Source organism: Zonotrichia leucophrys, chromosome 4 (genome assembly GCF_028769735.1).
Source record: "Zonotrichia leucophrys gambelii isolate GWCS_2022_RI chromosome 4, RI_Zleu_2.0, whole genome shotgun sequence".
In the NCBI taxonomy this organism is placed as follows: domain Eukaryota; kingdom Metazoa; phylum Chordata; class Aves; order Passeriformes; family Passerellidae; genus Zonotrichia; species Zonotrichia leucophrys.
The window spans coordinates 27,519,764-27,545,681 of NC_088173.1; the positions used below are offsets into that span (position 1 = coordinate 27,519,764).

At 36.8% G+C, this 25,918-nt stretch overlaps 1 protein-coding gene across 2 annotated transcripts in view; it reads right to left on the bottom strand.

The window, feature by feature from the left end:
• The window catches only part of TBCK (TBC1 domain containing kinase), an 87,828-nt gene that overhangs the window by 26,146 nt on the left and 35,764 nt on the right, over positions 1–25,918 (bottom strand). For both annotated transcript variants that reach the window (XM_064710924.1, XM_064710925.1), the window contains exons 18-23: positions 25,501–25,551; positions 24,710–24,793; positions 22,396–22,481; positions 16,225–16,261; positions 14,642–14,803; positions 720–898 (exon numbers count right to left, since the gene is read on the bottom strand). In XM_064710924.1, the coding sequence (XP_064566994.1) occupies positions 720–898; positions 14,642–14,803; positions 16,225–16,261; positions 22,396–22,481; positions 24,710–24,793; positions 25,501–25,551 (599 nt within the window). The remainder of the gene's footprint in view (positions 1–719; positions 899–14,641; positions 14,804–16,224; positions 16,262–22,395; positions 22,482–24,709; positions 24,794–25,500; positions 25,552–25,918) is intronic.

Here is a 25,918-nt window from a genome sequence, read left to right on the forward strand (position 1 = left end):
GACAACAACACTTTTTAGCTTCCTAGTAGTTAGGAAAAACAAATGGAAATACTAAAACCTGATGCAATTCACCAAATATTATGCTTTAATTCCATTGATGAATAGACATAGAAGGTCTATATATACTTCCTAGATTATTGGAATGCTCATGAATGAAAGGATTGTTGGAGAACATGGAAGGAGAAAAACCCCAGCAAAATAAAATTTAATTTTTGAGAGGCTAGCTAGAGATTTATACCGTTAAGAGGAAGGAAAGAAATAATTTCAAATCACCAGTATTCAGATAATGCAACTGTCCAAAGAAACGGCCATTAGATTCTCCTAGAGAGAGAGGAGAAAAATAATTTTGCTAAACTGGGTATCTATTTAATGCAGATATTCTCTTAGCTACTAGTTACTCTTTGCCAAGATAAAACCAGGCATAAGTCACCAATTAAACTCTCATAGTAACTTGCAGCATATCCTTCACCTAACATGCCAAGATGGAAAAAGCAGCCAGAGCTGCCTGCATCACTTTCCAGTTATCTAATCTCACAGGCACAGCGCTCTTTTTACTGCTTTTCTCCTATGATAAAGCCTGCTTTAGCTCTGCAGGCGAGCTGGGGACATCAGTGGGCTGCTGTAAGAGAACTGAAGGAGCAGGCGTTGGTTAGGCAGGAGAACCAGGCAATCTGAATAACGCGAACAATGCTCCCCACTCCCGTTGCCAGGCTGCTTACGAGGTCACTGCGAGGAGCCTCCTGGTAGTCTGCAGAGAGGCAGGCCAGGGCAGAGCTCCTGGCGCCGCTGCCGTCGGCGGGCGGGCGTGCGGGCTGCGCGAACTGCCGGAACGTGGCGCTCTTGGGAGTCCAGCGGAACAGGTTGATCGACTCGCGAACGCAACGCTCTATGTCAATCTCTGCAAGGGATTGCAAGGAAAAGCAAGAAATTCAAGAGCAAAACATCAGTCAAGCCAAGTAACCAAACTATGACATTGCTAAATATACATACACCCATCTATACCTTTGTCTGTCTCTCTGTCCCTTGCTCAAAGCAAATGTGGATTTCAAAAGCATTTTCCTGCTCAAAAAGAAAACACTCCAAGTTTTTTTATTAAAAACTAGTAAAGACATTTTAAGAATGAGTATGAACTGTTTAAGAAAAGTGTATCAGAACTTAACCAATGCAAATTCAGGACAATAATTGAAACCTAGTCGTTGTAAGGCATTGTAAAGTCTTTACAAGTCAAACTATTGACTATTCAATGCAAATTTGTGCCGTTCATCAAAAGTAGACTTCATACAGTGTACAGACATCAGAATTTCTGGATCAACTAAGTGTCTTATTTGTCAGTTAAATCCTACTAACACCCAGATTGAAAGCTTTCATCTACTGAATTTTGCATGGCCTGACATTTTGACAAAGCTACATGTTATCTATTTGCTGGGAAACAAGGGTTTTCAACATTCAATTGAGCTTGATTGAAAACATAATGGATTGTTTTAGAGATTTTAGAGAATTTTTTTAAAACAAACAAACTAACAATACAGTCCCAAATCCAACCAGACATGGGAGTGAAAAATCTTAGCTGAAAGTGTGAAGTGCCATTGTGAAAATATATTACACAACTTGAAAGGAAAGCAGACACCTGTCAAATGAGAAGCATCCTAAAATAAGATGTGGTCAATCAAAAAGCAGGAAGCTACACTGAAACAGGTATGTAAAAGGAAAAAAAGCAAACCTGTAGGAAATACATTTTTCGCAACATTAAGCATCCTGCTTGTATATATCTTCTAACAAGATGCAACATAAAAGCCATTTACTCCTTTACCACTATGAATGAATTAGTTTTGCACCTCCTGTATATGGTCTCATGAAGAGCAAAAATGATCCTAGCTTGCATTTCATGACAAAACTGGTCTAGTGTGACAGACAAACAGCAGGGATATCAGCACTTTTTGTGTCGGTACCAAGATCTTGTATGATTCATTACAACAGTCAAAATTTAGATTAAAGCTTCAGCTTCTATGAAGAAAACAGAGGCATTGTAGCCGGGCTTTATCTGTAGATCTCATACAGATTTGATGCACTGCCATCAATCACTCATTGCCATCAGCGGATTTGATGCCTTGCCATCAATCTGGGAGCTACTCCAGAAATCTCAGTCATTAGCAGGGTGGTGAGCAGAAGAAGCTGAACTTGAAGCCTGGGGCAGAATAATCTAGTTGGATGAGATTATTGGCTGTTTAAAATCTGGAAGATGTGATCTATTACTCTCCCATTCAAAAAGCATTCCGTGTTCAGGTAGGATACAATCTGCACCAGATGCTTTAATTCCATTGATGACAGGATGCTTATGTGCTAACTTGCTTCTAAAATTCTGAAAAGTCTGACAGTAGAGCTGTGGCTTACCCAATTTTAATTCTAGCTCTAAAACCCTCTTCGTGGATGTGTGAAAGTAAATCACAATTTTCCTTGACAATATCAGGTTCCCTAGCTGCTTGGGATAATATGTGTCACAGATAAATGGACTACATGATGTGTCAACAGTGGCTAACAATTTCCCATTTCAATTACACTATAATAGAAGGCTGTTATTCAGCATCATTCCCAAGGAAAATACACACAACTGGAGAATTTCACACAATCTCTTAATTCAGGTAAAGAGAGAAGATGCCTTCCACTGGTTATCTTCCTCAAGCTCAGAAAACACCCCAAAGCACCATCATTACAGTTGCACTTTTTTCCACATTTCTGAAAACTCATTTCATTATAAAAAGTTGAGAATTTCAGTTCAAGACAGTAGTACATTTATAGTGGGGCCATGGTTCCTTTTTTTTTTTTTTTTTTGTATTTTAAAGAGACTGCTGGAATTGAGTTATAAGACCCATTTCCTGAGATTCTTAGCTAAGGAAACATTAGTAGTACTTCTATAATAAATGATATGAATGCAGAATTTAGCTAGTAAAAAAAAATTGGAACAACAATAATTAATAGCATGAGAAGCATTTGGCAGTGAGAGGGTATAATAGCCAACACATATCTGAAATTGAAAACAGAACTGGGGGGTGGAATAAGAACACTGTTTGCAGTAAAGCTATAAAAAAGCTCAAAGGAGAAATTGAGACTGACAGTGTTAAACACTGAAACAGGTCTAAATATTTTTCCTAGAAACAAGCTTTGTAATTTCAAAAGAAATCCATTTCAGAGAACTGGTAAAAAGTCTTGGCCACTGGAACAGGCTTCCCAGGGGAGTGGTCACAGCACCAAAGCTGACAGAGTTCAAGCAGCATTTGAACAACGCTCTCAGGCACATGGTGTGACTTTTGGGGTATCCTGTGCAGGGCCAGGAGATGGACTCAATGATCCTTGTGATCCCTTCCAACTGTGTGCGTGTTTGTAAAAAACATAACCAGTTCCCACACATCAGGGTGTAAGTAAAAAATGTAGGAGACTGTCGTTCTGTGATTTTGGAATGCTTGGTTTTTTATTTCTTCTAAGCAGCATTTCAGGAGGACAGTGGGCATGGCTGAAAATAATTTTCAATGGTTTGTGGGGGAAGCCATCTAAAGCCTAAAACAAATTCACAGGCTGTTAGTTAAAAGCCTAAAATAAATTCACAGGCTAGCAATTAATTCATCTGCTTCTCAGTAATGCAAAATAAAAACTACAACAAGGCAATTCTGGTTTCCACAAGTAACAATAAGAAAGCCCCACAGCCACAATAAAAACACCCCCCAACAATGTGCAAATCATAGGCACATGCTTGGGAACAGCCAACATCTAGCACCCATAAGGGAGACAAGACTATGGGTTCTGAAATAATTCACTCAAAGAATTTACTCACATTCTTTTGAAAAAAACAATTACTTTCAGGATACTGGAGATTAAGACTACATGAAACCGGTATAAATATTTACAGTCATGTTGCATGAACAGGCTTCACACTTGAGCAACCTTCAAGCCCTTCTTCATCATTTGTCTGCAATTTCAGTTTAAGAAAAATCACTTCCCGTCAGTAACTAAAATGCAATTCAATCTGGTGCACACTTGCTGGATAAGATCTTTTCTCCTCTTTTTGGCTAATAAGTAAGGGTCTGCTAAGCTACTTCAATCCCAATTTCTTCCCATGCCCTTTCAAATATATGACAAATGAGTCAGTCTCTGGTGAAATGTCCATTTTATGTTATCTCTCCAAGACTTTGCATTCACACAGCATTAATCCTGCCTGTACTCTTCCTGCTCCCAAGTCACTGCATTACAAGCCAGGAACCATTAGAGCTTCCACATTATTGCAAACATACCATTGGTATGTCAGAAGCATAAGTATATCAAGCCAGAGCCTAGATTCTTGAACAGGACTATGAACAAATGAACAGAGACTACCTCAGTAGAATGCCACAGTACTTGCCACTTGCAAACAACTTAGAAGAACACTCTTCTGAGAGCAGGCTCTGCATAAATCTCCAAGTGTGAGCAACAAATGAAAGTAACATTTAGAAAGATGAAGAGGGCATGCTCACTCATGGAGATGCATATGTAATATCTCATATGCAAGGTCCCAGCACTAGGGTATTTTGTAGTTTAAAAATGATGTGCCTTCTGGTTTTATGAAGACAAATTATTTCATTGGAAAATCTGTAATGAAAACATGCTGAATAACATGGTGTCATTAAATATGAAGTGTGGAAAAAATTTAAGCCTGACTTAAAACATCATAAAAATACTATAAAAATAAGTTATAATTTCAAAAGTTAGTACATCTTCAAATTCATTTTGAAAAAATGCAGAGCACCTGTATTTCAAAAAGTCAAAGCTGGAACCGAAGTATCTTAGGCCCAAAGTCATAATTTAATTTTACATTATATTTAGGAGTTCTGGCTCAAATAAGCTCAAGTATTTCACAGTCAAGCAGCAACCAAGCCTTACAGGAAACAATTCTATGGCAGCAGCTAATTGCTCAGGATCAAAAGGCTGTCTCTGTCATTTCTAAATATGCAAATAATACAGCAATAGATAAAGGCAGGAGTTGAGAAGGGAAAGAAAAGTGATCCAACAGCAGCATCTTGGCTCCATCCTAACATTAAGCCTATGAAATGTTTTGCTCCTTTTCTGAACTAAACTTACTGTTTTTCCTAAGATGTTTTTAATTTTACTTTTTTCATGCTAAACTGTAACTTCTTACCAAGCTGCTGCCTGCCTCTATGCACAGCCTCAACTGAAAAGGAGGGCTCAGCCTGACATAGCTGCTTTTTAAGCTATGTAAGTTTATTATTATAGATACAGGAGAGAAGTAGATTGCACTTGAAACAGATGTTGAAAAAAGTATCAGTTTAAATGCAATACACCTGTGAAAAAAGCACATACAATGTTTTATTTTTATAGTAAAGCTGGGTGTGCATATGTTGTTCACAGCAAGTGAAGGCAAGTAATGGAGAAAAGCACAAGATGAATGGTTCTTTCCTAATGAAAATCTACACAGACCAAGTCTTTGTGTGCAGTTAATCAATTCCAGAGCCTTTTCCTTGGGTAACAGGATACCAGTTAAGAAACTCAGCCAAAATAAACTGCTTCTGCATTTTGGGAATAGACCAGAATTATGAGTGTGGTTTGACATCTCCATCACAAATACTTTATTACTACCCTGCCAGGCAACATTAGCTTTCAGCACACAGCCACATAAATAGGCCAGAAAATCTCTGTGCTATGAATGCTCTGGTACTGAATAGGTCAGTCAGTTCAACCTCCTGATTCCTGCTCTTAGAAGAAATAGAGGTGAAAGGCCATAAACTCTTTTTTCCTGATGACATATAGAAGAGTGTGCATATTTAAAAGGACAAATCTAGGAAGAGAAGTGACATTTCTATCTAACATCTCTGTATCTATTACTGTAAGAAGGTTATTATAAATGAAAAGGTCAATGCAGAACTATTATTTTACATTATTTATTTCATACATTGCAGGGTAGTTGCGTGACTTCATTTTTTTTTTTTGTGGACAGCAGTAGAGACAAGCAGCAGTAAACACTACGAATTATTCCCTAGACATTAGGAGGGTGAATAAAGGGCAAACTTGGATTATTTTCTTACTTGTGATTGTAAAAATTCCTCTGATTCAGCAGTTCACTGGAAAGGTTGGCTAAAGAATACATTTCAGTATGGAAACATGACGGTGGCAGGATTGACATGAGCAGGGGAGACACAGAATGCCAAGTGACTGTACAAAGAGTAAAGCTTTACTGTAAGCCAATCACCAAACGCCACATGCTATGTCTTATTGAGAAAGATAGAAATAGATTACATAAAGACTGGAGCTAAGCTCTGACAAGAAAGCACTTTTTAAACTTTGTTATGAGGTGTGCCAGTGCTGTTGAACAGCAGCTATTTCTGCCAACTAACAAAATGTTAAAGACATCTGGAGCAGTGCTATCACAGGATACGACATTGGCTAATGACAGAAGCACAGGAATTCCCAATATATAATGGAAAGAGTCAGAGGGACACTGCTATGCAAAACTTGAGAAATACAAAGGGGGAAATAAAGCAGATCAGCAGAAAAATGAACATTAATTCATAGGTAGATAATAACCAGAAGATGCATGACAGGAGAGGTTTATAAAATTTCAGGGATCAGCTCAGAGGAGAAACTTGTGGTGCCACCAACACAACATCTGACAACAGTCAATTTTTGAAGGAATGACTCTTTTTCAGCTTTTCTATGTTCTTTTTGTTATAATATTTGCTAAATATCTGTTAACCCAGTTTTAGAAGATGAAATACTAGTGAAACTCTTTATCCTAAGTCTATGCTTCACAGCAATAATATGCAAAATACTGAGACTCAGCAAGCAAAAATAGAGATCATCTTGTTCCAGGTTTCCATCTGGGTGGTAACTATGAGCTACTTCAGTTATTTCCCAGGTGTAACAGGTATAAATCTGTAAAAACTCTACAGTCAGAAACTCTGACCAGGCCAAAGGCTTATAAAGCTGATGATTCTCTCAAGAGCCCTAAGTAGAAGACCTTTGCAGTAGCTCTCCTGTTAGCCTTCAGGATATTTGTAAGGAAATAACATGAAGTAACTCAGATTTTCTGCTTTTAAAATAAAATGGAAATTCAGGTAATCCTGAAAAGGCGTACCTGTTGCCATGAGAAAAGGATGAAAGCCTCTAATTTGACCTGTTCATTCCCATACCAATGATGGAAAGACTCTGGGTAAAGATAAATAGAAATAGAGTATTTAGATCTGCCTAATGAGTATCCTGAACCATGGAATACTCTCAAACTGCTGGAGCAAGCAACATCTTATTCAGGATTGAAATGTTATTTCCCACAAATACAGCAACTGTAAACAGGAAGGATAACCATCTTGCTTATGTACCCATACTTAAAACTGCTTTCATTTCCAAAAAAATGCTCTTGCCGTTTGGCACTGCGGAAGAAAACTTACTGAGATCCAAAACTTCCAGTGTTTACTACTAGTCAAGTCTGTTAGTGCTTCACATAGGAAAATTAATAGCTTCAAGTAACAAACAGCAGCCCAACCTTGTCAGCATACATTTTCTAAGTTATTTAAAGCTTGCAGCATAATTAACCTACTCATAAGCCGCAGGGAAAAATTCCTTTATTCTGTGAAAGAGCTAAGTTAACATCCTCATTTGAATTTACACATGAAAGCATTAAAGTACATCCAAGACATAAAATTTTGTCATTTCAGGGTTGCATTCCCAGCAGACAAGTTTGTGGTTTATCAGCTTACATGACTGCTTACATGATTTGTTTCCTTAGAATGGTGCTATGCTTTTTTTTGCATGAAGACTGAAGAACTAGCAGGAGACTGCCCAGCTCCTTGCCTTGCTCTAAAGCCAAATGCCATGTGTCCAGCCTATCCCCCCATCTCCTACAGATGCTTGTCTGCACCTAAATTTTTGAAGTGACAGAGGGGCCACCTGGCACACCCCTGCTGGTTGCTCAGATATCTATCAGCATTTTGAGAATGCAGGCAACATTGGTCACATACAGTCTAAGTTCTTCTCAGCTGGGATACCTGCCCTTCCTAAACAAATTTTACCCCTCAGTATTAACAATGTAGTCCTGAAATCTATTCCAAAGTTGCAGAATTAACAAAGTCTCACCTTTAGGTACAAACCCTGCTCCAGTTCTCCATGTTTGGTTTTGGTCTTCCTGTTATCTCTGCTAAACTCCAGGATACTCTTAGGACATTAGGAACAAAGAAATTTCAACAGAGAGACTCAAATGCCTCATGCAGCTTTATAAAGGCAAAAGTTTAGGTGAAATATTATGTGAAAGTAAATCAAAGGGAATTGACAGCTACCCCAAAGTAAAAGAGCACTGAGAGCTCACTTAACCTCATTTTAAAGTCCTTATTTTGACAGAAAGATTTTTCTAGCTCTCAGCCTACACTGCCATTCCAATCTGTACTTAAGTAATGTATATCTCTAGTACAATGCTAGACATACACTCCCCAAATATATCTACAATCATATAAAAATGTGGCGATAATGTACATTTCAATCAAGAATTTTTAATACTGCATTGTTTGTGCAGCCCATTTAGAAATTCTCCTCAATTAATAGGTAGAGAACTAAAGATTATTGAGCAGAACATTTATACCTGTACAAGCAAACAAACATATTCAGCATAATGAAATTATAAAGAGATATCCAATGAGGCACCTTGCTCTGTCAGAAACATTCTCTGCAATTGTAAAAGGAAAAGAAGTCTAGTACCCAGTATTGCTTTCTAAGCATGAGTCTAATCCTGAATCAGTTCCTATGCTTGTAGTTTCAATGGGAAATAAAAGGAAGTATTTTCCCAAGACACCTTTGTAATGAAGAAAAAAAAATAAATCACCACATCTAGCAACAAATAAGAACAGATAAGAGCAGCTGGAATTCTGTCAGTTCATGCCTAGAAATCCTAGATAGCATGTTTGACAGTCTACCTTCTTGTACTTTGATTTTATTTCAGTGTAAAGGAGTACAAAATTCTACATGGCTAACAGATGGATTATATTATTTTCTGAAGTGTCTTTTCACTATGGAGAGTACTATGAAGGTTCTTTCAAAAAAGAGGGGGCATAAGCTCTGTGTCAGACTGTTTTTAAGACATGGACTAGGAAAGTTCTGCTGAGGAACTCTCTTTTCCCCCTTTTTATGAAGCACAATCTCTTGTCTTGCAGACAGCCCTTTGCTAAGGGATATATATTTGATTTTCTTCTGCCAGTGACAACTACAGACTACAATAAAGTATTTCAGTATTTTTTTGCTTAGTGTGTTGCCCCCTCCACCATTCCTCTTCAGTCCCAAGAGGGTAGAATCTATAATTTAGATCTGTTTTCCTTGTGTCACAATGAGTGGAAAAGGTGAATAATTAAAGAATTCACAGCTTCAGGTAAAACAACATCAATCTTACAGTCTGACACTACCAGACAGCCTTGGTGAGCAGGTGTGCCCTAACAAATCTCTCTGCTTCTGTTCCAAAGACAATAATCTTGAGGAATTGCAACATGAAATGCACCTGCATCTCCAAAAAGTCACCTAATATAGCAAAAATGAGTACCATGCTCAGAAAAAGATGCTTCCATAAATATGAGCCTGACCTACATATTTCAAGAAAATAAAACTAGGAAAAGTGACTTGCTTTTAAATTCTGATGTCTTTTGATATTTCCAATCAATATTTTTGTCACAGTTACAACGCCATTATCATGTGTATCATGTGGAAGACACCAAAGTGCTGTTTTTCTTCAGCTGTACTGTAACTTGAAAAAGTAGTCAGCTTCACTAGCTCTGCAGCAAAATACTTTCCAGAGCCATATTCCATGAATGACAACAGAGCAATATGTCAAACTTTTGTAGCTGAAGTTAAAAAAGTTTCCTTTTAGAAGAGCTGTCACTGCTTCTGTTCCTCAGAGCCTTAATCTAAGCAATAAGATATTTTCAAAAGTGCATGAAAAAGTCAAACAATAATCAAAACATTGTATTATCTTTCTTTTTCCTACTGCTCACTGGAATATGAAAAATCACTGTATCTCTGCAAATCCCTTCAAAGGTGGTGTTTTAATCTCTGAGGTTACATTTTCCTCGGAGGAGTGGTGAAACAAATGGGAACAGGCACTAAACACCCACAAACTCAGGGTGGACTTGGTGGCCAACTGTCTTTTTTTCCTCTTATCAGATCTATATTAACTAAATGCTGAACCACCAGCAATTCCAGTACAATAAAAGCATATGGATCACAGATGTGGGCAGACAAAGGGTTTTTAGAAAGGAAAACAGCAGAAAGTAAAATGGTAGCTACCCAGGGTCAGAAACATATCTAAAGTAGAGCCTTATGATATGTGTCTAATTTTGCTGCTGTCAACAGAAATGCATCATTCAAAACTGCTCCATACAATCTTTGTAGAGAATTTCCACTATTTTTAAACTTTTAGTCCATTTATAAGCTGGATGCAATCCTTCTAAGCATCCATATGGCTTCCACCATTATGAGATTCAGCATTCTGGCACATCACTAGAATGGCAAAGGATATAATAATTTCTCCCACATTAGAGAAAATCCATTCTCTGGAGAATCATTTGTGCCTGTGGTTTGATGACAGCCAGATCTTGCATCTTAAAGCTACACGCCTGTGTCTCACAAAGTTTTCCTCTTCAACCATTTCACTGTAGCTCCTCATTGCACTGGATTGCTTTTCTACAGTCAGTCTATATGAACTTCTCATCTGAGACCAAGGCTCTTCCTTTGAAGCACTGACTATCCTGGAGTCAGCAAAAAGAAACCTTCCTAAGCTGCACAGCATTCGAAGGATGAACCCTTCTCTTGCTCCAAAATGACAGAGGATGAGCGTATTGAACTAACCTAAAAGGTCTGTTTGAGTATGTTTTATCTCATGTTTAGGCTTGGTGTTTCCCTATTGTCTGACAACATCTGTCCCCATCTTTTAATCAGTTCTCAGAAGTCCACAGCTCACCTCTGTATGTCAGTGCTGATATTGGCAGGGATCACTGGAGGAAGATCTGTTTGCCAGGCTCTATACTGCACCCATTCCAGGTGGGAGTGGATTGCTCTAAGGATCCTTCAAATGTTTGCAAAGAGCAGAATATGTGTCTGGATGCTCCCTAACAAAGCTGAGGACTTTGTACTACTGGTACAGTGGGTAATGAACTTGGTAATCGAGTCAAACTACAATAACCATCATTTTTGAGTTGAATAAAGGACATTATCACACAAGCTTACTGCAAGATTCTAAAGACTAAGCTATAAGCAAAACTGCATGTTTTAAAGTAGACTTGTACAGCTGGTGCTCAGGGCATGAAAAGCCTTCTGGGTTGTAAATCTGCTGATGCATGAGGTCAAGGGATATCCAGGCTGGCTTAGTACAAATAAGCACTGGTCTGAAAGCAGAGTCCTGTCTCTGTTGTTGGTGCCTCAGGAATCTCATCATGGTAGTGTCACCCTTTGCATTTTCATTTTCCTGACACATACTGCTACATGCCAGACTTACAGGAAAAACAAAGGAAATGTGTAATGTCTTTGCTCTCTCTGCATCACCTGAATAAGACAAAATTTACTAAGTCTCAAATCTACAGGTAAAATACTAGCAACAATCCCAGCATTGGTTTTGTTTGTCTGTCTCAAATATTCCTAAATATCCTCTGGAGTCTGTATTGCTTGAATAAAGTTTGTACTTAACAGACCTCCTTAAATACAAGGAAAAATATAAAAGAATAAATGACAGAGAATTAAAATTTAAAACCCCCAGCACTTTGGAGTAGTAATTTCCTAAACAATCTAATTCTATTTAGCAGTTGCTTATATGCCCCCTTCATACAGCTCCATGAGGAATGAACTATGACATTTGTTGCAAAAGGATTTTCCAGTATTCTTAATTAGTCAATTATTTCATCAAAATTTTCAAATAAATTTCCTAATCTGCTACGACATTGTTTGAACAACATAAAAATAAAGTAAAATTTTCAACAGAGCTTCCAAAAATAGCAAGTGTTGCCCAATTGTATTGGCTTTATAGATAAAATATGGCCAAAGCTTTGAGACAAGTATTGGAAAGGGTTTTCAGAAGCAAGTAATCAATGCTGACACAATGCCCCTTTATTTTCCTCACATGACTATTATTTAAACGTCCAAAATTATTTTAATTAATTAATAATTATTTTATTTAATTATTTTAAGGCAATAATTCCATTGGTGTTACATACAGTGCACTGGAAATTAGGTAGTGGGTTTTTTGTTTCGTTTAAACAAGAAATCTTAAAAGTGTTCCACAAAGTTTCAAGATTGCAGTAAAATACCTCTATCAGTCTGGAGAGGTAGTTGCCTTCACTGGCAGCCTGCAATAAGCCATTCCAGCGCACACAAAGCTTACAAACTACAGGAGGTTCAGACTGTTGAGCAACAATTGATTTTAGTTTAAAATCAATGCAGATGTTTTGAACTACATAATCTCTTCCTGGGAGTGATATATTTTCAGATGAAGGTTATTTGTAAATTACTTTCAGAAAATTCTCAGCCTTGGCACAGAACTTATTGTAACCAAAATAACAAAAGTCTTATTTGGAAGACACAGGTGACAAAATGCATAACGAGTCAATACTTTTGAGTCAGAAATAAGAGGTCAGAAAGAAAAGGCACAAGGCTATGAGAATTATATGTTGAAATAGTTACTGATTAAGCTAGACCAACAACATTTAACTTTTAAGACAAACTAGGATTGTCTTTTACACTTATTCTTTTTTCCCTTAGTAGTTTTACTAGCAGTATTTTATGGAATGCTTTAGATTCATCTCAAAAGATTCAATTGTGCCACTGTTGACATCCTAAATATTACAGACACCACCAATTTAAGAAAAAAAAACTTTTCAGAAACCTGTATTTCCTACCAGAGTACCAGCACAGTTGTCATTACCTAAAACCAGCAGAATGCATGCACCTTATATCACTACAGATTTTACTGATTTAATTTTATTATATGAACACATATTTATTTATTACAAGAACTAATGTATTCTTATACATTACCTCAGCATAAAATACTTCCACTGTCAGTAAATCAGCTGATTTGAGATAAATTGGAATCTATAATTTAGCACCCATCAAGAAAAAGAAAAATATGGAGAAATTACCTTAGGCAAGAAAATAAGTTAAATATTAATGGATCTGTACTTAACTAGGACATACAGCCTAACACATGGGGGAGGAGAGGGCCGGGAGGAAATCAATCTTTTAGTTTAGCACTCACATTTCAGCCATCTGTAGATATCCCATTAAATTTACCATGACTATTAGAAATGGCTAAACATACATATTGAAAATTAAAATTCTACTCCATAAGGAATGGCCTAATTAAATTTTCTTATAAATTAAAAAAAATACAGTAGCAAATGGATAGTACATCTCAAACTAATAAGTAGGAGACAAATTTTGAAATCCAGACCCATCTGGAAGGGTTTACAGTGAGAGACAATTTGTGACAAAAGTATTTAAAGAAAACACAGACCCTCATTTATGGTAACTCACTGACTTATGCAACTGTGAACTCAGCCTCATCTGCTTGGTACCATATCCTAGACTACTGCTAACCTCTGTGAACTCTGCAGTTGTGGAGACTGCAACTCTTAAGAAGACCTTTTAAATTCTCCTCCAAACTTCATTCTCTCCTTCAGTTCTTCTGATTAAGAACTTCTGTTTAAATGAATTACTGAATTGCAGACATGCGAGTTCAAATAGAGCTCACTAAATCCTTAATTAGGCCAGGAATTACCCCAAAGTTAGAGTTATCTAAAGAAAAGCCACACATTTAAAACAGGGCCAATCTCTTACCCAAGATTTGTATTACATTAGTAAGATCCTGAGCAGGAGAGAGGGAATTAATGCAAGAATATAAGCATGTTCTGAGTGCAGCAGCCGTCTTACTTGTGTCACTACAAAGTAAAACACACCGTTCAGGTGACATGGCTTACTCTGTTCCAATGCATTCTGCTGTCTCACTACGTACTTGCTCAGAAGGAAGCTCCAAACTTCATGGTTAACTGCATTGTATTTTTGTAAGGTACCAGTTTGTATGGATAGTTTAATCACCTCCTACTGAGCAAAGACACAGAATATCTGCACAGTGATCATGCAGACTCTGATACAGTTTTGAAAATTATTCTGCAAGCTTTAAATTTCAAATGGAAATATTTAACAGAGTAATTCCAATGGCTTCCTGTACTGCTTTCCCTAATCCTTTTACATTAATTACTTCCACAGTACAAGTTTAATTATGTTTGAAAGGAAAACAGGCTTTCCACTAAAGAGGAAAAGGACTATTCAGAATTGTACTCAATTTATTTAGAAATTCATATAAACTGATTGTGTCTGTATGACAAAGAACAGTTGCTTCTGAATGAATTTAAATAGTTCTAAATTTCACAACAAAACACTCCAATCTTCACCTGGAAATAACAATCCTACTGCATTCTTGCTGATGACAGTAAAAACTTTGACTAACTACAATAAATTGTAGTTAAGATCCACACATTCTGGCAGTGAATTTGCCTAAACCAACCATGATTTCTAAGCATATATTTAGAAACACACTGGGGAAGACAGAGAAAAAAGGAAGAAACAGTATTTTCTGTACCTGGCAAGTCTGAAAAAAGGAGAATGCACTCATTGAATCCATTAGCCAGAAGACGATCCCTCAGCTGCTGAAGTATGGCAACTCCAATACAGAATGGGAAGGAGGAATTTCCAAGCAGTAATGTATCCCACAAGTGAAAAATTTTGTGCAAAGGAAAGACATCTGTAAAATGAATAAGCACAATAAATAAAACTCTATAAGCACACACACACAATAACAGGGTTAATGAGGTGCCTATGTACTTCCTTCCTTTCCCATCTTGAGTGATTTCTTTTTTATTTGGGAGCAAAGAGGACTCAACCTGTCCAGGATCCTGTTTGTGCTCATATGCAGTTTAATTATTCTGTAAATAACAGCCATCTTTTCTTAATGAATACTTGGAAGCACATGGGTTTTCACATTTCAAGTATGTCACGAATCAGGCAATTTATTTTTCTTTTAGTACAGAGTAGTTACATATCAAGGCATACATATGAGTTTTTCACAATAAGACAACATTAATGAGTTAACCAATAAGATTGACTACTTATAATTAGACCAAAAAAAAAAATGAACAGAGTAAAGAAAAAATTGGCAGAATAAAAGAAAGACAAGGAAAAAGGCCTATTAAAAATAGAAAGATTTTATATATAAAGCTGAAGGTGGCTGTCTTAAAATATGCTATGTTCCAACAAGATAGTTTCAAGACTTTATTGCACTTGATTGCTTAAGGAAATCATCTCCTTGGTTTCCCAAATGTGGCGATTGTCATGAAGGGTAGAGAAACAGGGACAACTGCAAGAACCAGTGCTTTACAGTCAAAATCTTTAGAAAATGCAATCAAGAATCTCAAACTAAGTTCTGTGATATTTCATCAGAGAAAAAATCTCTGAGAAATAATCAGCTCTTTTCATTCTGCCACTTCTTTGAAAATTTAAATTCAACATCTGCCAATGTTGATACGACATGAAAAAAATCACAGATTTTTGAGAAAAGAAGTTTTTAAATTGCTTTCTAGACTTGATTTGTTAACTTTCTTCTCTTTAATTAAAACCCAACAAATTAGAAAGCTCTTCTTTTTTCCTAATATACATGCACAAATACAGTAAACTAGTTCTACCAGAATAACAGTGTCTCAATGTGCAACAAAAGTATTATTATTTTCAAAAACAAAGTCATTCTCTTTCTTACATTATTTGAGTGATGGCAGGGGATGGTGGTGTGGTTTGGTTTTGCTTTTTAACTATTATTACATCTTTTTCCAGTAGATAACAGCTTCCTCTGAACACACCCTAAATACTGCATGTGTAAAATGATCCATTCTATGATAACAACAACAGCATATAATAATCTAACAATAAAAACAATTCAAAACCACAGGAGAAATATTAACTATTATGAAATCAGGCCAGAAAGCAAGTGACAGGCACTGCTGAGTTTTCCACTGTTGAGTTTTCCACAACACATCCTTGCAAATTATAAGCATCCTAACTAAATGCTGGACCTATCATACCAATTTAGAAAGGCTTTAGCTGAAAAAGTGAGAAAAAATAAGCTTAAGAAATGTAAGAACATTTAATCAAAAGAAAAAAAATCATACTCACGTGTAAACATTGTAAGAAACCAAGGAATCGCATAAAGCTGCCAAAGGTGGTGATGTGGAAGAGAAGAAAAAAAAAAAGTTTCAGGAACTCAAGTTGTCTATGACAATTGTCAACTACATCAAAAATCGCCTATTTTGCAAGAATTCAGTTAGAAAGGAAAATAACTGCAGTGGCAGATCTTCTATCACACAACTCTTAGCCCGTCAGAAACTTTTTTCACCAAATTTTTCAAATTATTAGTTTGCAACACTGTATTGAAAACAGTAAAAAAACCAATCACCACCCTTAATAGGCTGGTTTGCACAATATAACCTTCAAAGTCTTAAAGAACTCAAAAACCCACTCTACTAAATGGTTGAAATTCTCAATAATATAAGCAAAAAATAGCCAAGGATGCCTGAAAAAGCATAAACCAACTTGATTTAATACATCTTTTTGGCTATGGAAGAAAATGGTTTAATAGAAATAACTAAAAGTTCAAATCATGATTTTCACGAGAAAAAAATCACCTCTGCCTTTTTCTGCTATGCTGGTATTTATTAAAATGCACACTTGCCAGTGAAGCAATTAAGGACAGTCTCATTCTCAGTAAATGCTCAGTAACACCCAAGCATTTCTGCAGTTCCACTGTGCCCATTTTGGGGCAGTGTCACCTGAAGGTGTCCTGCTCCAGCACTTACATCCCTATGAGATTGTGCTGCTGCAACAGCTACAGAAAACCTTCCATGCCTGCCAACTTTCAAACTCATCATACAGAGAAAGAGCTAAGCATTTATGACACATTAAGAACTTCTAATTTTTCAGTGAAGCCTTTAGCAAGGCAAAGGCAAGAGAATCTATTTTCTCAAGACATCAAACTGTGCAGAAAGTTTCCATAAATTACGAATGCAAGAGTGAGACGATCATTGTTAAATTTTACTCAACTGCATGGCTCATGTGCTATGAAGATTTACAGTTAAACATAAAGCTTAATATATTACTTTTTAACTCGTAAAAAGTGCAAATTAATCCTCCCATTGAGCTTTTCCTGGAAGTAAACAAATGAGGAGCAGAAAACATAACTGATATTATGTTAATAAATTACTTCTTATTCCATAAAGTCTGAACTGGGTTATGGCTGTGACTAAATGATGTAAAAACCTGAAAACCTTCTTAGCACAGCTCTAAATTACATTCCTATGCCTTCATCTGAGTGCCTGAGATCTGAACCATACTGCCCCTAAACTAAGGAAGGTTCAATGACCTGTTCACCACTTTTAACATTCAGCAGGCTTTTATGAAGCTTGACCCCCAATCCACCAATTGATTTTAAGCATTCAAAATCCAAATCAAACCAATTCCTATCATCATATTAAATCTTATAATACAATCACACTATTTCCTTGAGTATATCTAGGTCATGTTTTAAACAGAAGGCATTTTAAGAATAGTAACATATCCCATTCCCTGAAATATCCCCTGCATTGGTTGTGATCAGCTAATACCTGTTTATCTGCTTGTTTATACGCAATATCTTGCTTCCTGTGCAGTAAGAAAACAAGCCTAGTGTCCTGAGGCTCCCCTTTGCTTGGAGGTACATATTATGCAAACCACATTATTTCCTTGGCATTTAAAAGAAATTATTTCCTCCTTTTCATATATATGATTAAAATGTTTTACAAAAACAGATCCCTATTTTCTCCTATTTTCACAAACACCTCTATCATGCATGCATTTACACAGAAATAAACAAGAAAATACATGAAATGTGAAGCTTTGAAGATTATTAAAAGGTAATCACGAGGAAAATCACTGCTTTGCTCTAAACCGTCCTCACCAAACCTATCAGCAGTGACATGAAAAGTAGGTCAAACAATTTAAGTAGAAGGTGTCAGGCGAGCTTTTACCGAAGGGAGTTTTTCCTCTGACTTTAACCAAAATAATGCTTTAAGACAAGAGGTTTTGGTAAGCCCCAAGAGGTTACCGATGCTATCAGCAAGCCAGGAAGGGGAAGGCAGAGCGCGGGCAGTGAAAGGGAAGGAGGAGCCGCTCTGAGCCCGGACGGAATTCGGGATGCGCGGGGACAGCGGGACTGCGCACAGCGCTGGGGAATGGCGCCCTCCAGCGGCCGCCGCGCGCAACAGCAGCGCCCGCGCCTCAGGAACATCGAGCTGCAGAAAAGAAAACTGAAATTCAGGGATTGCAACCCTCTAGTGCTGAACCCTGAAACCTCCGGGGGGTCTGGTTTTACCTGACACTTAACTCTCCCGAAATGGGAAGTACGCCTAATGTGTAATCAAAGTAGCATCTGGAACGGCCTATTAAATAGCATCTAATAAGCCATATTAAAAAAGAGCCTGTAAAATAAACGCATCATATTTTAGGGAGACCTTGAGAGGAGCCACAATTTTAATTTTGCTTCGCGTCAGGGAGTAATGCCACCCATGTTCTGCCTTTCCTTTCCTTGCTTACTAATAGCATTCATAACTTCTTCAGGCTTACAAACACCTCCTTGTTTTAAATCATCATATTTGTTAAAATCAGAGGAAAAACTCCCTTCATTAATAAGTTATACAGAAAAAGTATAACTTTTTTTCTGTATATACTTTAGCTGTACCATATATTGCCGTTTATATGATTTGCCAAATCCAAAGATAAAGAGGTTTGGCGGTTTTTTCTCCTATTAATGCTTGTTTAATTTCTTTCCTGTTTGATGTATGTGTGAAACAATGTTGTCCAACAATAAGCAGAATTTTATTTTGCTGAGTTGTTCTATCAGTTGTTCCAACTTCTGCTTTTTGCTTTCAGTTGTTAAAAAACCCTATTTTTTTGTTTTCTACAACTTCTTTGGGGGGAGAGGTGGAGATGGAAATGCTGAGCTCTTCTCCCTGGATCCAGAGACAGGATATGTTGGAATAGTTCAAAGCTGCACCAGGGAAGATTTAGATTGCACATGAGGAAGCTTTTCTCTACCAAGAAGGTGGAAACATTGGAAGAAGCTTCCTAGAGAGGTGTTTGATGCCCCAAGGCTGCCAGTGCTTAAGAGGCATTTGGAGAATGCCCTTAACAGCACACTTAATTCAGCCCTGAAGTGGCCAGGCAGGACTACAGGAGCCTTGTGGGTCCCTTCCAAAGGAAATTGTCTATTCTACAAACTCCCAATCTTTCACCTTCCTGCTCCACATTTGAATACAAACACATGTACTTAGCTTCAATCCTATACGGTGCCTAGACAATCATATATTTAAAGGCTTCAGAAAGGTGCAAAAGATAAGGCAAACAATCACATTTTTAATATTAGATTCTACCCACCCATATGTACCTACACAAACAAAATTTGAAGAATGATCACTTGCTTCACAAGATAAAAATATCAGCAATTCATTTTCAGGTAAGCATGTAATGGGACAAACAAAGAAAGGGCAGGATTTTTAAGATGCAGCCCTGTTACTGACACCTCATGCATATCACCAAAACCAAGCTAAGGTATCTACCTGTGCCAGCAGCTTCAGCACAATGATATAAAGGAACTGCAATCAGTTTGCCTTCTATGTTAGTGGATAGATGACAACTGTGTCTACCTTCCATAATTCACAGCTGAAAGTGCTTTAGGGTAATTTATGGCAATGGCTGCACTTTTAGCAACATTGTACACTTTGTTTTTCTTCATTTTCTCCTTTAACATGGTCTGCTGTTTAGGATCAGAATTAGTCAGTAAAACAAGGAATGTGTTATACAGCATTATACAGGGTGGAGAAGAGTATAGATATTGGAAGAGTGAGCAAAGATTCACTGTAAGATTCACTGCATGTATTATCCCTCCATTTATATGTAAATCACATAGCCACAGCAATGTACTTAATCCAGGCACCACATCAGCTAATAATATTCCCAACGACTCAAGCTTCAGCAGTGTTCAATATTCTGAGAGCTACGTGACCTGAAGCAAATGAGAAGGGTGCCAGGAACCCAATCTTCCCCTCAGCAGAGCCTGCTTTTCAATGATGAAAGATTAATCAGGGTTTACTTTGATAGGATTAGTACTCAAGCACGAAACTCTGGTTCAGATCTCATTACTACACTGCATATCCTTCACCTTGATGGATCCTATGCTGCCTTGTTACAGTCACAAAAAATCACCTCTCTGACTAATCTAAAAGGCAGAACAACTTTTACTTAATAAAAAAACCCAAACCCTGACAGATAATTCAGAAAGGATAAACTCTCTTCATAGGTTAGTGTTAATTTTAGAACCTGCATTTTTGTTCAATGCAAGAGTTTTAAAAAAATATTCTTCTTTTGCAATTGTTTGCTATATTACCTAATCATCTATAGATTATCAGATTTAGAGACAAGGCTCATGTATGACTATGTACTGTCTAATGACTAGCACAACAGAAACTAAAAGATAGCAAAACATGTGATTTCAAACTATTCCATCTGACTTGTACCTTGGAAGCCTTCAATGGAGAATTATAACTGTATAGGCAGAGATAAGGAGCTGCTGAAATACAGGTAAGACACAAGATGGGCTGCTATAGAGCCCAGGTATAGATTAGTAGCCCACACAAGGACCTGTAAGGTGGTCAGGGAAATTACATCTCTAACTCCTTAGTGGGAATTAGCATCCTGGACAAAATACACAGGTGAATTGTTTTGGTCATCTGCAGCCTTTAAAAAATAAGCATCAAATGCATTTTTACAGTGATGCTGCATAATTGATCCTCCCTCAGGAATGTTAAATGTTGCTGTTAACCCTTGCACTTCATCTACCCAAATATTTAGGTTTTCTACAGATAAACACTCCTACTTCTTCTCACTTTCCTTTCATCTTCCTCCCACCTGTCCTCTTCAGATGTGTGTTATCTGAAATTTATGTGGCCTTCTCAAACTCCTCTCTTTATAAGGCAATACACTGGCTTTACCTTCTGCTCATTTTAATACCACTGTATCTCCTAAATTTGTATCAGTCAAACAACACTATTAGATTAAAAACACCCTCTACAAATGAAAATACATACTTTCTTTTCTATTAATAAATTAATATTTAATTTAATTTAAATTTAATGTTAATAAACAGTGATAATGACTATCTGCCAGTCCCAAATTCTTTAAGGAATGATTTAAAATAAACGACTTTCAGAGGCTTGGTCTTGCTGCTCCAACTTAAAATATTTCCTAATAAGCATAAGGCATTTCTGATAAGCTGAACTTTCTATTGCTTACAGAATAATGCATGTAAATTTCTTACTTATAAATTTTGCATTTCTACATCAACATCTCCTGAGTTCAGTTATCTTCTTCCATTTTGACCTCTCAGTGATCACCTGTTCCTATGACCAACTGGTAACTGCCAAATTTCTAAATTCCAAATACAGAATGATACAGACCATATCAATTAACTTTATCTCTACGGCCTTGCCTAAATCTACTTTTCAGAAACATCAGTATTTTTAGCCAGAAAAATATTTTTATTTTGGCTTTCTTGACTATACACACCTCTCTAAAAAAAGGAGGAAGGCTTTACTATTTACAGTGATAGCTAGAAGTGAGGCTCTACAGAATGCCTGGTTTTGCTTTTTCCAACAAAGCCCATCCTCTCTACTATTTTCTGGCTGTGCTCTCAGTTTTAATTTTCCTCCATCTAAGAGATTTTTTCCAATGGAAGCATAAAACTTGAGTCTATGTTATGCACTTGTCCCACATTTGAGACACACTCCAGCAAATGACTGCTTAGCATTTTCCAAGGCCTGACATATCTACAAGATTGATGATCATGGACTTTTTCTATAACTTGCAAAATAATGTGTAATTTGTGCTAATCAACAGCATTCAATTAGCTGCAGTAATTTTGCTATTAGCACTTTATGAGTACACTAATTTTCTATCTATTAACCCACATTTCAAAAATAGATCTGTATATACCTTTCAAAATGAATCTAAGTTATAATAACTGGCTAGAAGTATTTTTATTGTATTTACCATCCCATTAGAGCAGAAAGGACCAAAGTACATAAAATAACAATCAAGACTTTATCATTTTATCTGCATATTCAGGAAGGTCTATTAATATGGAAGTTTCACTTTAGTCACTGCTACTGAAGCAGTTTGGAAAACCATCTCATCCCAGTTTCCCTCATTTTCCACTTTTTATTCCTCTGGATAATACTTAAAAGGATCCTTAGCACTTACATCTGGAATAAACCCAATTTCATTGAGGTGATTACTCAGCTCTGGATCATGGAATGCAATCATCTGGGAAAACACTGTCAGGTACTCTGAAACGACAAATCCAAGACTTATCAAAAACACAAACCATCACATGCTGCTGGCTCACAACAGAGCTCTAGGAAAGCCACTCATTTTAAACCTCCAATAAAATAACAAGTGCTGTACTGCTTGTTACCATTACATTCAATACAAAGGAAGAAACATTTAATTATTCTTCTTTAGTACATCTCAATTTGGATTTTTAACAATGGTTTAACTTGGCACACACTTAGGTTGTGATGAATGCTTGACATGCAAAGTTAAAGACTGTTTAGTAACCAGAAAGGAGAAATACCCACTATAAAAGATAAAATTTATTACATCTTCAGTCTGGCCTATTAGGTTGATGGGTACAATTTCATTAAGTTGTCTAAACAACAGTTGCTTTTAATTGGAAGAGAAGCAGACAGCAGAACACAGGACAGGGACAGATTTCTCTCTGCTCTGCCCCTCTCCCAGTTTTGTCCACACTGTCACATAATCTGTTAGAACAAAGCTGAAGAGGCAATAATTGCAATTTTGTAACAGATGGTAATTCCTTTTCCACCATGTTCCCAAGATCAGAGCAATTAGGGCGTGGACAGCAAGAGAACAGGGGAGCAACAAAGAATGCAATCTCCGTTTCCAGAATGTGCTGGCATCTCAATGCTCCACACAGTTTGTATCTACACAGAAGACACAGAGCAGCTAAAATTGCAGTGGGTAGTTAAATGACACATTCTTAACCTTTTCCTCTATCTTAAAAAGGCAGGGAAATGACACAGCATCTTCCTTCATACCTTTATTTATACATTGTGTTTTAACATATAACCCTAGAAAGGATTAATTACAATACTGAAAGAACCCTAAAAGGTCCAACATTCCTGAGTCCTTGATGATGCCAAAAGCAGAACAGGAACTCAGGAATACCTACACTATTTGGTTCACAGAATCCTACTGACCTGTATTTCTGACTTTAGCTGATACATATTTTTGCAAAGCTCCTTAGGAATAACATCAGAAAACCCTAGAGAGCAGAAGTATTATTTTATGGAGCACTCTAACCTGTTCAGAAAAGTCTTTACCAAGCTACTAATCTTGAAGTCTAAAGTAGTTGTCTCCAGAGGAACATACTTATTCTTTTCATCTTTAGATCTTTACTGCAAGCAACCTTTCTTTGCAGACAAAAGGATGCAAACATATTTTCTGGAATAATTTCTTCTATTTTTTTATTCAGTTCATAACACCTCTTACCCATTGTCTTCTGTACATAAACTCTCCTACCCCTGGCATTCTCTCCTTATGTTAGCCCTCTCCCAGTTACCCAATATGTAAATGCTTTTAAAGTTTTGTTGATCAGTTTTTAATTACCTTCCTTGAAGACAAAAAGGACAGACACTTTAAAGCTGACAAGTTTCATGAGAAATATACAAAAGAATTTATTTAAAAGAAATACAAGGACAGCAAGCCATGGTGATACTCAGTATTCAGTAAACATTCATAACTGCTTGCAATTAAAAACATTAATTACCACCTGCTTCTTTTAACTACTAATGGCTTTTGAAACAGCTTCTTTTGTTTTTTAAAGACTGTCTGGAAGATAAATTATCTTCCCAAAACAGACTGTGCCAAGATGACTTTCTAGGTGGAGACAATTCCTTTCTCATGTTTCCATGAAATTTAAAATTACTTTTCAATTAGAACAGACATTCCTAGTTATTGTTTTAAATCATCTAAGATACCTATGTACTTGTTGAAGGCTGAACTATGGAACATTATTCCTCAGGGTATTCCATCTCCTGTCCTGTATTGAATAACATCATCTGCTCAGTAAGAAATTCCTCTTGAATCCCTATTTTCCTGAATACCATAGCTTTCATTTTCTGAAGAACCCCTAGTTTGTACTGTTCTTCCTCATTTTCCCTTATTGTCCAGCCGCTCCTCTAACAAGATGACTTTGATCACCTGAAGGGTAAGCCTTTACAATGTAACACTAGAAAGACTATTTACTGCTTCCACAACTTTGCAGCATGGACTGACTCTTACCCTGGATATTACATAGAACACTTTTGTGCATGTGCACTTCTTGATTTTTTTCTCCTGTCTGAATCCTTAACCACTTAGTTCCAAATTTTCTTGCACAGTTACATGATTTTAACTGCATCCCAATTTTGCAACCCCTTGAAAAAGTGTATTTACATATCCAGAAACAATTTTACTTCTCTTAAAACTACACCAAATAAAGGGACAGACTTACCTTGAATAACATGAGAATTATCCTTCAGAAAGAAGTTATACAAATACTTTGGAATAAAAGCAGACATGCAGGCATATGCCAGAGCTGAAAGAATTAAAAAAACCCAGATGCAATGACAGAGGCAGAATTTAATTACACCTTAAAAAGTTCATTATTCACCAGATAATAAGCATAAGTACTTAAATCAATCTGTACAGAAAAATGATTGCATGCACAGTAGGTATAACAGAAGTCATTGTCCTAAGAAACCAGTTTTCCCACACAGCGATCTTACATAAAGAAAGCCAAGTATAAGACAATAAAAGCTTGGACTACACCTGTTATGAACAAACCACATTCTAAGAAGATAAAGGTCATATATCTAAAGCTGATCTGAATCAGGCATTTAAAACTACCATAAACTTTTCTGGACAAAGCTGGTCTGACAGTTTAGCACTTAGGTTGCCAAATAATGCATTCACCTTAAGCAAGGCTGAACTACAGCTTCACTGAAAAACACAAGTGCTACAGCAGCATTTCTTCCTTTTTCTACTTAAGATTATTTGTGCTTTTTAAAATATATCATTATTGCACTTGGCAATAAACAATACTTGAAACCCTGCTTGAAGAGCAGTACACCACATGCAGTTTTCAAAACTCCAACTTTTTTTGACCTGTGGCAACAAGAGCTTTAAAATTCCTTTGTAGATACAGAAACTTTCCATCTCTAAGTGGATTCACACATCTGTCTGCACGTAGATACAGATGAGAGACTGTGCTTTTCTTTGCTTACTGCTGAAAAATGTACTCACCTTCATTATTAAAATTCAAGTACAGAAACGGTGCACAAAGAGAGTCAAGACCTAAAGAGAGAAGAGCCATGAAAAAACAGCACCAAGAGCTCATTTATTTTAATGCACAAGATAAATACACTAATTTCTAATGAAAATTTGCACACTAGATACTGGTTCTGCATTATCAGGCCTTCACCAGTAATGGTGAGAACAACTGTGAAATATATGCATGAAAACAGCAAGGATTTCAAATTGTTCAGCTATAATGCCAAATTGATTGTTCTGCCAAGGCATCCAAGAAATGCCAATTACTGTTCCAAGAACTCAGTAACTTTTGCAGTATTATCTTGGAGCTCAATAGCAAGCAACAGACTTTTCTTTTTAAAATACAGTGACTGAAACTTATGAAGACTGAATACATAACAAAGAGAGTGGG